The 12,560-nt window shown below is 42.5% G+C and overlaps 1 protein-coding gene across 2 annotated transcripts in view; it reads left to right on the top strand.

Moving 5' to 3' along the window:
* Positions 1 to 12,353, top strand: part of APBB1IP (amyloid beta precursor protein binding family B member 1 interacting protein) — a 63,839-nt gene extending 51,486 nt beyond the window's left edge. The window contains exons 11-14 of one of the 2 annotated variants that reach the window (XM_058030750.1): positions 3,667 to 3,765; positions 4,697 to 4,814; positions 8,652 to 8,749; positions 10,713 to 12,353. In XM_058030750.1, coding sequence (XP_057886733.1) covers positions 3,667 to 3,765; positions 4,697 to 4,814; positions 8,652 to 8,749; positions 10,713 to 11,249 — 852 coding nt within the window. In that variant the 3' untranslated portion in view covers positions 11,250 to 12,353. Of the gene's footprint in view, positions 1 to 3,666; positions 3,766 to 4,696; positions 4,836 to 8,651; positions 8,750 to 10,712 lie in introns of both variants that reach the window. The other variant, XM_058030748.1, reaches the window with a different exon arrangement.
* The last annotated feature ends 207 nt before the right edge of the window (positions 12,354 to 12,560 follow it).

The following is a 12,560-nucleotide window of genomic DNA, read 5'->3' as shown; positions in this document are numbered from 1 at the left end:
TATTCATGGGCAGGGTAAGGAGTGAGTTGAGGAAATTTGCTGATGATATTATTCAGATCATCGAGGAAAGGGCAGACTGAGCAATTCTGGAAGGCCATTTTGAGGCTGAGGTTCAGTGCTCAGTAGTTGTCAGATATATAAATCAAGGATTAGGAATTACTAGGAAAGACACAGATGATAAAACAGCAAATGTTGCCTTACAGGGCACAAGTTCATGGTTTCTGTTCACCTGTGCAGTTCTGATCCTCTCATGACAAAGAGAATATATAATAAACTTGTAAAATATAAAGCAGGAGCAATAAGGATAAGCAAAGGTAAGGAATTACTTTGACTTGAAGAATGACTGAAGAGACTAGAAGCCTGTGGGCTAGAAAGGGTATGATGAGGATCTCTAGGCTCAGGAGTGGCATGGAAAGATCTGGCTAGGGGTCAGACATTCAGTGTCTCTTCCAAAACAAGAATGTTACACAAAGCTAATGGCAGTCAGGTTCAGAGGAGGGGGTGGTTCTTCATAGAGTGTGTGACAAACTTGATAAAGTTGTTGCTAAAAGGTGTTGTGGATGCCAGAACTTTCTTTGTGCTCAATAAAAACTGAAGAAGTACCTGGAAGAGAGCTATTTATGGAGAAACCCTATGATTCTCAGAAAACCACCAAAAATCATTGCAGACAGAGAGCTACAGAGAAGGAAGTATCATACCTCCTTATCTTGTACTTCCTCTTGCCCCCTGTCTGGCCACTCTCAGAGTCCAGGTGCTGGGTTCATGGACCTTTGATCTGACACAGGACAGGTGTTCTCGTGGAACTGGTATTTCCACAGGGTGCCCCAGGGCAGAGGGCTGCAGCAGCCTCTCCTGAGCACCCCAGAAGCAGATCCCCGTGGCAGGGCTGTGTGTGTGCACAGCACCATCACCTAGCTTGCTCCAGGACTTGACCTCCTCTGCCTTGTTATGCAGTGTGGACATTCTTCCAGGTGTCTGCATGAACCATTTTTTAAATTATGGAAGCCTTCTATTTTTGCTTGTAATAAAAATACACTCTGGTAGGTGTGGTGTTTAAAAATGGAGGGGAATATGTAGATGCAATGGATTTCTTGCCGTGAAAAAGAAGGGGAAGGAAAAGCTCCCTTTTTCCTTTTTTAAAGGTTTGGGTGCCATCTGCTGGGTTCAGTAGGACCTTACACACTAAAGCAAAAATGCTGGTTGCTGGTTGAGAGGGTGCCTGAAGAACTGATTTTACAAGGGTTTCAGTGTATTTGCACCTCCTGGTTCTTCTGTCTCCATTGGTGATAACATAACCCAGGTATATGGGATGTACTCTGTCACACAGAAAAGTGCCTGCTTGCATTTCCCTTTTAAAGGTACCATTCAGGCTGAATTCTCTGATTTTCACTGTGTTTGGTCACCTAATGGGGAAATAGTGGAAGGAAACAAGGATTTTTGGGGCATTGTGTCCCAGCCATGTCTTGTGCTAGCAGAGCCTACTCTGAGCAGCATTCAGGCTCTCTGAGGCTGTGGGAGACAAGGACAGGCAGATGCTGGGAGCTGGAGCAGGCTCTTTGTCCAGGGGCCTAGTTACTGCCTTGTTTGATACGTGGCAGAGGTGTATAAAAACAAAATACAGCCCTGTACACTGGGCTGTGTGAAGGGGTGATGTGTGGGGTACCAGGTGGGTGAGGGTCCACAAGGTGGGCACAGCCCCTGCTCTGCAGTTAAGACACGAGTTGGCAGTGAGCTGGCACCTCTGGGCTTGCACTGGGAGCTGTCCCTTGCTCTCAAGCTGGGAGTGCCCCAGAGCAAGGTGATGGAATGAGGCAGCCACGGGCACTGCCAGAGTCAGAAGCAGACTCAGTATATTCATTGTCCAGGGGACATGGCCAGCTCTGTGTTTGCAGACTGGGACCTGTGTGAGCAGGGGAGTGCAAACATGCGGGGACTTGTGACATGGTTACAAGTAGTAATAAGGGTAATATCCCTTTGTTTTTTCTCTTCCTCACAGTTATCTCCATGGTATGTTCCCTCTCACTCCATAATTTGATGATACAGGGCTTTGGCAGCAATAGTGGCTTGTGCAGTCCTCTCATCCATCCCTTGCTTCTCCTTCTCTCCCCAAGCCACAATGTTCCTTATTCCCTTGCCCTGTGTGAGGTCATGCTGTGGGCTGCTGGATTTAAAAACAAAAAAACCAAAGCTACAGCATGATGAAATGGGTTATATTTAACCCAGACCAGTTCAGTTTTTGGGTTTGTTTTTTTTTTTTTTTTTAATCAGAACGTGGCCCCCTGAGCAGCTGGGTCAGGACAAGCAAGGGAAGCCTGGTGTCTGCAGTGCTGGGCAGGGAGCAAGGGACACGTGGCTGAGGAGCGAGTCTGCTGTGTTTGGCCCTGCTTTTGGGTCACCCAGCTGTGGGCAGGCTTGGCTCTGCAGCAGGACATCCCAGCCAGCAGCAGATATTTGTGAGGAGGTGGCACCTGCATGAGCCAGAGGCTGGCAGTGCTCTGTGCTGAGAGGGACCTTGCTGAGTTCCCCATGTGCAGCACTGCTCTGCTTTGGGGGCTTAATGACACCTCTAAACCCAGTGTCCATGCTAGGTGGGGGTGTGCTTTGAAATTTTTACTGCACAGGCTGAAAAGACAGCGAATCCTTGGAGCATATTTAGCTACTCTTTGTGCATTCACAATATTTCACTAACTGTGCACTTACAATTTTTAAGAATATAGATAGAAATGAACATATAAATAAGGGATAATAAAGTGTTTTTCCTTTGGATGCATTCTTTCCTTTGCATATCAGGAGATGGCAGTATGTTATTCCATTCAAGTTACTAAAGACTTTCATCCTTCTCTGCTTTAGCAGGGAAACCAAATTCCTTCAGAGTCTTAGAGAGAATGTTCAGTCCTAGGCAAGTAGGAACTCTGGCATTTTGGTGGTCTTTGAGTTGCAAAGATATATCAACACATATCCATACTACCTTGATCAGTAAAGGAAAGAGACCCTAAATTTTGTCTAAAATGAAAAAAATGTTTTAAAAATTGTAGGGGTTTCTGGTACAAACAAATGAAAAAGAATACATCTGATGGTGCTGGATTTTGAATGATCCTCTGTCCAGAACATACAACAGTTTTATATATAATTTTTGCAAAAACAGGAAGAGTAAAGAAGAATAAAAATATATAAGAAGAATGCTAGAATTGAGCCCAAAGAAAAGCAGTCAGTCAGGAGGAAAAATATGCTTGAGCTGTAAGTTTATACTTAAACAAATTTAACATAGTCTTTGAAAACTAATCATGTTCAATGTTCAGTCTAAGTGTCTCACGTATGGCAAACCACAAAATGAGAAACAGACTTCCTTCAGTGTTAGTACATTGAGTGTTAGACACTGAACCAGAACAATTATACATTTCATTGAACTCTAGATCACTGTTACATTTCTGAACTCACATTACAATACATTTAAATGATTGCAAGCAAAAGCTGCCAGTGGCAACTCGTGTATTGTTCACCATCACCATATTTTTTATATTTTCTTATACTCTGTTTTTGCTGCCTTTTTTTGTTCAAATCACCTTCATGATGTGTTTTCATAGGGTCATTGTGTGGTTCCTTCAGACTTTCATATAGTGATCTAATTTCTGTGTTTGTCTTATTTTATATATTAATATCTTTCAGCACCCCCAGATTCAAAAGGAGTCACAATATATCAAGTACTTGTGCTGTGATGATAAAGCAACCCTGCATCAGTGGGTAACAGGAATCAGAATTGCCAAGGTGAGATAAAAAGCAAATTTACTGTAATATATTTTCTGTAAAAGCAGGTCTTCCTGAGGTTGCTGACTGTCATCACCTCAGCTGGAAATGCTGTGACAAGAATGGACATTCATGTTAATTTTACCACAGAAACAAAGATCAGAAGTGCATGATGAGGATAGATTTGCTGAATGTCCCTGTGCCTTAGCTATCAGTATGTTTTTCTTGTTAACACAGGAGTGAGTTCAGTAGCTATAAAACTCATGTACTCATAAAACTTACTGCACAGTTATCTGGCTCAATAATAATATGCTGTAACTAAAGTGTGCAAGCTCTGGTCAGTCCAGTTGTGACATTTTTCAGACAATCCTACCCAAATTGTCTGCCTCACTCTGTTCCTAATTGACTGCCCATTTTTCTTTGTACAAAACATTAAGGTAGATGGATCTATACATAGCCTTGGTATTGGCTGTATTTTCCCACATAGACCTACTCCTCTTACCTGTTAGTTTGGGCTTTTTCCTGACAGTTCTGCTGGAGGGTGGCATATAACAAAGGTGTGGGGTGAACATAAAATTATGCTGTGTCTTACACTGGCAGAGCTATTTGCTCTAGAGCCTGGGATTCAGTGTTTCAAGTCTCCAGTTTGAAAATGTAATAGTTGGGAAAATATACTGAGAACAGTTGATTTTAAAGACAGGTTTCCAGAAGTTTACCAATACTGAAATGAACGTGAAATGTAAGAATGACAACAGCAGGACTGTGTCTGGTCATGGGGATTCACATTTTGTTGTGATTTCCACCTGGCCCTACACAGAAAAGGCACACTACTTCTAGAAAGACACCTTCTAACAAAACTAGATAGGAAGAAACTAGGTCCAAAAGCAAAATGAATGCTTGGCCTATGTCAAGCCAATGTCAAGCTCATGTTATTGTTTTGATTCTTTTGCAGTATGGCAAGACACTCTATGACAATTACAAATGTGCAGTGAAGAAAGCTGCCTTGTCCTCTCGGTGGGCAAATCAAAAAGTGGTGGAGCCAGCTGCCCCTGCAGGATCCTCATCAGCAGGTACTGACACTGCCACAGCAGGTGAAGTCACATTTATTGCCCCTTTCTGTTATCATCAGTGTTGCATAGAGTCTTCGTCCAGAAAATTGTCCCATGGATTCAGCAAGATGTCTTTTTATAGACATGCCAGTGTAGCAGCAAAGCTCTCACTTTACAGTTAGAACTTGGAGAATACAAAGACAGTTCACTGAAGATCGGTTTAAATCTGCACAACTTAATAAGGCATTTTTCTGTTGGCATCTGAATCCTTTATCCTCCACCTACATTTTGCAGACTGAGGGTCCATATATTGAAAATTTCTGTTTGCCCATCTCTACACTGGCTGTACTGGAGCTTTTCTTCCAATTAGTAAAAGGGGTGAGTGGGATATTGTGAGATTGATCATTATGGAAAGATTAGAAAAGATGATAAATCATTATAGAAAGGGTGAGTCACTCTCTGTCCTAGCCTTTCCCTCATTTGCATGATAACAATGTGGGTGTTAGGACACAAGTAAGAAAGGACTGTGTTATTTTCTAACCTTACTTTTCCAGTACCTCCATCATGCTGCTGTTACTGATCTAATAATGATACCAGTACAACAGTGCATGATAGTAGCTGTAACTTGCATGACTATTTCTAGTTTACATGTTTAAGATATGCTTTATATGCTGGCCAAGTACTTACTGTCATAAGGCAGGTAAAGTTGAAATTACTGTTGGAAGTTAATACTCTGACTTCTCATGTAGACAACTCAAATACCTTTCTAGGGCTTCAGTTCAGTTCATGTTTTTTGAGTACATGGGAGATAGAAGGTGGTCTTCCTACTGTTCCTTGGAGTCAAATCATGTTGATAAATACACATCTGGTGTGGGGAGAGCAGTAACAGACTGTTTTGAGATCAGGGAGGTTTCTGATAGGGGAAGGTGGTTTTAAGGGCTTGTTTTACTACTCATTATCCTGCTCTGATTTTGTTAGCAATAAATTCACTTTGTATCTCTAAGTTGTGCCTGTTTTGCCCTTGGTGGTATTTGGTAAGTGATCTCTCCCACTTCTCTGAGCCCACTAATTGTTTGTTAAATTTCTCTCCTCTGTCCAATGCAGAGAGGAGTGAGTGAGCAGCTTTTGTGGGTGCCTGGCATCTGACCAGTGTCAGCCCTTGACAGGAGGAAGTTTACTTGAGTGAGGGTGGATTTGGCAGTCCTGGGACATTGGTGTTCAGGTGCTGACACAGCAGTAGAGAATGGTCTGGCCAGGGGGGCTCCATGCTGGTGCTGCCATCTGTCCTGGATATGGGCAGGACTGAGGCCCTATAAGGGTGTATATACATCTCTGAGGCTTCAGCTCCTGACTAGAATCCATGAGCACTGCATATGTTCAATAGAATATCTGCTAATTTTAACTAATGGATTGCATTAAATGGTTAAGTAGCCTGGAAAGGTTTTAGTCGTGTATACTGTCTCTGTATGGAATTAACTCTGAAGGATCATTAGTGTTGTAATTGAGGCAATTCACTGTGATTCTGGGTATCTTACACTTGTCATAGCTGCCCTATGTAAAGCCTGGGGCCTGACTATGCTGCTAGAACTCCCTAACTGTGAGCAGCTGTTGGTTTGTGTTTTGGAAAAGGAACAAAGGATGTTCACTTCTGTTTTCAGATGGCTCCATAGCCATTTGTATGAGCTGACTTCAGTATAGGCTAAAATCTGCTATGGAAAACTACAGTCCTGTGTGAACTGGGCAGGGCTGTACTCTGTTAATTTCAGTGGCCGCCAAGGAAGGCAGGTGAAATTCTCACTTAGCATGTAGCCATTATTCCCTGGACACCGTGCTGTAACCAACATTGGTGTGTTCACATGTACCCCAACCTGTGTAGTCTGTGGCTCTGAAGCGTCCCAGGTGCACCTCAGTCAAAATATGTTGTTTCCCTCTTTGCTTTGTGCCTGTGTGCCTTTGAACACTAAAAAAATCAGTGTATGTAGTGGTCGTGCATGATATGCATCACAATATCATGATGTTTGAAGGATGGAAGATGTCACTATGCAGATGTTCCTTATCACTACAAGGATAAATATTTTGCATTTGGGTGTCTATATTTTGCATTATTTGGACTACCTTTTTTACCTTAAAACAAATACTAATTCGCTATAAAATTTTGAAGAAATTGTAAAAAATACTATAACATTTAAATTAAAAATAAATCTTGAGAATAGAATGCATGGGCTCACATACTATATTGTCTGGGAGTCCATTAGCTGGCTGGCAGGAGATGATGTATGAAGTGTTGCTTTCAAGTCTTGCATAGTTTATATCCATTAACAGAAGAAGAACCAGATTACTATGTTCCAGCCTTCTGTTACATCATTTTTGCCAAGTAGAACACCATACCTACACCAAATAGAGTAGATTCTCTCTCTGCTCTCCTTCATTTAGTTAAATCTCAGTATGACTGAGGGCAGCAACATCTCTGAGCAGTGTGAAAACCAAACTCTTGCTCTGCTATGAACAGCACACAAAGGGAGGTGAGACAGTAACTTGCTCCACTTTAGTTCCTTTTGGGCCACAGAACCCAGGGATTTACATCTGCTTCCACTGAGGAAGGAGAGCCACAAGATTGGTTTTATCTCTTTGCTGACTTCCATGTGAGTCCTTCAACAAATACAAGATTATAGTTTGAATGATCCAAGGTACTTTGGATTAAATATGCTGAACAATATGCAGGCACAGGTATAAAACCTCAGCATGTTAGACCACCTTCTGTCATCCCTTGAAGCTTAAATAGCCTTAGTAAATTAGGCACACTGCAGAGTTTTTCTTCTCTGCCAGTCATGGGATTTGCAGGTATGGCAGTAAAAATACTTTATTCTACTTCTTATCATATTCCTGGAACCTCTTTGCTGATCAGTAAAGTATGTGTTAAGATTAAAGCCATTGTTGTGCTTAGTCTACCATGTAGACAGCTAAGGGTTCACTAATATCTGAGAAGTACAGGAGTGGAACTTTACTGGATCTCAGAGCTGTAAATTATAATAGAGCTAAGGCAGTCATTAAGGTTTGCCAATGCAGGTCTCTAGGCACCAAACTCTGTCTACTACTTTGACACACACAGCTTTCAAAAGTGCTGCACTAAAATGGAGAGTATTTAATCCTCATCAAACTACACAGGGGCAGAGGATTTTTTTATAATTAAACTTGTAAATTTGTTCTTTGGTCTCACATTCACTTACTCCATTTGACAGTACTGGGTTATTTATGCATATCCCTTGCACAAGGAGAAATGGTGGGCAGATGTTTTGCAGAGCTTTAACTCAGCCAGCTTTCAGATCTGCACTAATCTGAGACCACAGTGAAGTTCACAGATCTTTGTGACTCCAAGTGGGGCAGATATTTCAGAGCTGGGGAGATGTTTTAGCTCATTTACTAAAGAAAGTGGATCAGCCCCTTGGTAGGATTTCAGACTTTCCACTGTAATGACTGATTAATATGAAACTATGGTGCTTTTCATCTTTAGCCTAAACTAAACATAAAAAAAGGCAATAAAACCTGGGAATATAGTAATACTATAGCACACTGCAAACCTCAAAATGCTGTTATGAAACACAGGTATTTTAATGTAAGGTGCTTATGGATTTTAATGTAAGGTACTTTATTTTCCTTAAGTAATAAACTGAATAAGAAAAGTCCCAAAATGAACTTGAAGTAGAAAACAGATTTTACTGAGTTATGTGTACAAACTCTGTAACAAGTGTTTCCTTGTGGAAGTTGTTAAAGAAAGTGTTATAGTTGGGTATTCCCTGATCTGGTTAACATCACAGAAACATAACACTCTCTTCCCTCTGGCTCCTCTCCTTCTCACAGGTACTGTTCAGTCAAATGGACAGATTCCCCAAAGTGACCATTGTTCCAGTGCAGAAATTCCAGACACTCAGAAGAAAGTGGATACAGCTGAGGCACAAGTGAGCAGTTAATATAGTTCAATGTCATCTGTGAATGAGTTTTCCAAGTTTGTTTTCCTTCACCTACTGTCTTCCCCCTCAAAGTGCCAATGAGAATGATTTGGCCCCTGGGAAATATGGCTGCCCCCCACACTGCACACATTGTGTGTGATGTGCAGAACCAGGAGCCTCCAATGGGAGGTGAAGGCACAGCCACCCACTGCTTCTGTTCTTCAGAACAAGCAGCCATGAGTTCATGTAGCAGGAACAGGAATGTACCTGCTGGGATAGTCTCAAAGTGTGCTGCCAGAACCTTGGTGCCATGTTCTGTCTTTGCCAAAAAAACAAAAGGTGTTGCCTTAGAAACTCAAGACATACAATAGTGTTTTCAGTAGGGAACACTGCACAGCTGAACATGAGTGTGTAAGAAAGGAGAAACTGTGAAGAACTAAGGGAAAACCTTACATGTTTTCCTTCCGCTCTAAATGCATTTCTTGTTAAGCTCCAAATTTCATGTAATTGCACCAAGTCAAAATATCAAAGGGTACACTAAGAGAACCTCAAGAGCATTATACAGAAAAAAGTGTGCATTTGTTTGCAGTTCATCATTCAATCTCTTCATCGTGTATGAAGTGCACAGGACAAATGAAATTAAATTCCTCAGATTTTCCTGTCACCAGCATCACATGTTCTACACTTCTCGTTTCTGGCTTTGAGTTCCTCCTGTTTCTCTGTTCTGAACCTTACTTCCTTTGGACCAGATCACATTCTGAGAACTCAGCCACTAGTTCCCTCCTCCTCTGTCTCATTTACTTCCATGTTCATAGGCAAGGAGTGAGGAAGAGGAGGCACAAGTTATAATTAGCTCATGCTAGAATTTATGCTGCTGCAGGGGTGCAGAGCACTTTTCTCTAGAAGCAGGAAACAGGAGGAACCAGAGATCTGTGTGCAGCCATTGGGCTTTGATCCCATTGCAGTTATGGACATGGTGGGAGAGCTCCCATGACTGCAGTGTTGTCATGAAGGGCCACCGGCTGTTTAGGAGAGACAGACCAGGAAAGGGCAGTGGTGGAGTTGCACTCGATGTGAAGCAGCGCTTGGAGTGTGCCAAGCTCTGCCCTGGTGAGGATAAAAGGGCGGGCTAGGAAGGGTGACACCATTGTGGGTGTTCACCACAGGCCGCCTGATCAGAAGGAGAGAGTGGATGAGGCCTTCTGCAGGCACCTGGAAGCAGCCCCACAGTCACAGGCCCTGGTTCTTGGGGGGCTTTGACTGCCCTGACATCTTCTGGAGAAGCAAAGCACAAGCAGTGCAGGAGGTTCCTGGAAAGGATTGATGACAATTTCTGTCCCAGGTAGTGAAGGATCCCACAAGGAATGCTGGGCTGTCCGACCTTAGACTAACAAACAGGGAAGGCCTTGCTGGGCATGGAGCACTTGGGGCAGCCTTGGCTGCAGAGACCACGAGACTGTAGAGTTCAGTATTGAAGGAAGAGGTAGCAGGACAGAGAGACAGATTTCAAACTCCAGGACTCCAGGAGAGCTAACTTTAACATCTTTAGGGATCTTCTTGGAAGAATCCCATGGGAGAAGGCCCTGAAGGAAAGAGGGGTCCAAGAGAGGTGGTCAGTATTCAAAGATCATTTCTTCCAGGTTCAAGGAAAATGAATCCCAAAGATACTTCCATGGTGTTAGTCTTACTAACTGCAATTACTTGAAATTTTAAAAGCACTCATTTTCTGTGGACAGCATTCAAAGCAGCACTATGAATACTGTCAACAGAGAGGATTCCACTGTCAAAACCTCTATGGGCAGCTTCAGAAAGACAACAAAATACTCTTCATGTTTCAGGCAAAATGTACTCCACCTAATTTCCCTGTCTACTACACTCATGTATTTTCACATCTTTTTATGTTCTTAGGCAGTGGTATTAGTTTACAGGTTTACTTACTGTGCCTGTCCTTTTATTTTTCTGCTTATTAAAGGCTGAAACAAATAATGGCAGTGCACCTGGCCAGGCACAACCGTTGCTGAGGCCACAGAAAGTCCAGAGTAAGAGGACCTCACTGCAGCCTCCTCCTCCACCTGAAAGGCGTTCATCTGCTATTTCTGCTTCGCCAGTTCTACCCTCCAAAGTGATACGAGACAGTGGCATTTTCCTAACAGATCCAGAGAGCTTTCCAGCACCACCACCTACACTGAAGATTGATTTTCCTCCTCCACCACCATCATCTGATTTCTGTGAACCACCTCCTGATTTTGTGCCTCCACCACCACCAGTGTCCAGCAGCAGTAATGGAGATGTGCCATTACCCCCTCCACCTCCACCTGTCGCCAGTAAGCCACCACCACTTCCAGTGAAGAAACCTGTACCACTTCCTCCCAAAAGTCTGGAAAACACAGGACAAGGTGGAGAGCCACAGTCAGCAGGGCCACCTGTGATTACAGGGGGAGGCAAGCAAGCAGATTTCATGTCTGACCTAATGAAAGCTCTTGAGAAGAAAAGGGGTAACAGCTCCTGAACTCTGGGAGTGAGTAGACTTTAAGACATAGCTGGTTTTGTGAGGCACAACAGAAGATCATGCCTGGATCAGGATTCTCCAGGCGGAATTCTCCTGCAGAGTTTCTTTTGAACTCAAGACGATGGGGTACCCTTTGTCCCCCGCTTTGTCCCTGTAACCTTTGTCCTTTCCCCCTGCACCTCACCATCTCCTGCTCTTAACTCCCATTCCAGCACCAGGCCAAGGTAAGAATTAGCTGGAGAGTCTTGCTTCCCTCCACAAGAACAGCCAGGGATGGTGGAACAGCACTCTGGAGGCAGCCATTTCAGAAACTGAAATTCATCTACTCTGGCTGCCTTTTTAGTAGAATTGGAGTTAAAGGAAAAATACAATGTCCTCATGCAAATTTTGAGAAGTGGGAAGGAAGACCTCTTTTCACAGAAATGCCCTTAAAAGTTCTTTTTCAGAAGAGTTCCAGTTGTGGGGGCTTTCTTCCAATACAAAGATGCTTTTAATTTTTTTTAATAGTCTGTCTTAAAAATGAAAACCTCAGCTAGATTATTGTGAGATGCAAGTTAGTGCCAGTACCATTTCCAGACAGTGTCACCCTAAATGTTGTACACTCCTGTTTCTATATGCAACTGAGTCATACCTGTCAGCATTCACAGCTGCTGCTTTGAAATCTCATTTATTTGGTTACATTTGACAAAGAAAAAAGTTTTATTTTGAAATCATGTATGCTTCTATGGTAAGCAGGAATTTTTTTTCTCTTGGTTAACATCTGTCTTCAAACTATACCTAGAAATGACGTGTCTTGTGAAAGACTTAGTAATTATCTTGTACCTGATAGGAATGTCTCTTCCCACAGGTTTTTCCTTTGTTCTCCCCATTTAATTCTCCACTGTTGATTTAGGAAGCATTCATTGTTAGCTCTTAAATAAAAATAGCTTCTATTTTATATCTGTACAAAGTGTCACAGTTAATGAACAACCATTTTACTGGCAATTGGAACTTCAAATATTTTAAAGAATTTTTGCCTATACCTTCTAAACTTTGTTTTTCTTTATTCTGGTGTTTGCCTCTTCTCATGCACACCTGACCTTCTAGGATACCATCAGCAGTATGTCTCTGTATTTTAAATTATAAAAATGCATAAAAAGCAAAGTGTGTGGTCTAAATAAATAAATGCATGCAAGCAGCTGACAGATGAGGGGTGAGCCTGCTGTGTTTGTCAGAATGGATTTCTAGATCCAGAAGTGGTGATGGAGTCAAGAGAATGACAAGTTGGTGGCAGTGCCACTGTCTGTGTTTTGGGTCACCTCTAGTTTTATT

This window comes from Melospiza georgiana, chromosome 1, assembly GCF_028018845.1.
Source record: "Melospiza georgiana isolate bMelGeo1 chromosome 1, bMelGeo1.pri, whole genome shotgun sequence".
NCBI lineage: Eukaryota > Metazoa > Chordata > Aves > Passeriformes > Passerellidae > Melospiza > Melospiza georgiana.
Note: the sequence above shows the minus strand (reverse complement) of the source record. Positions and strands in the feature narration are given on the sequence as shown.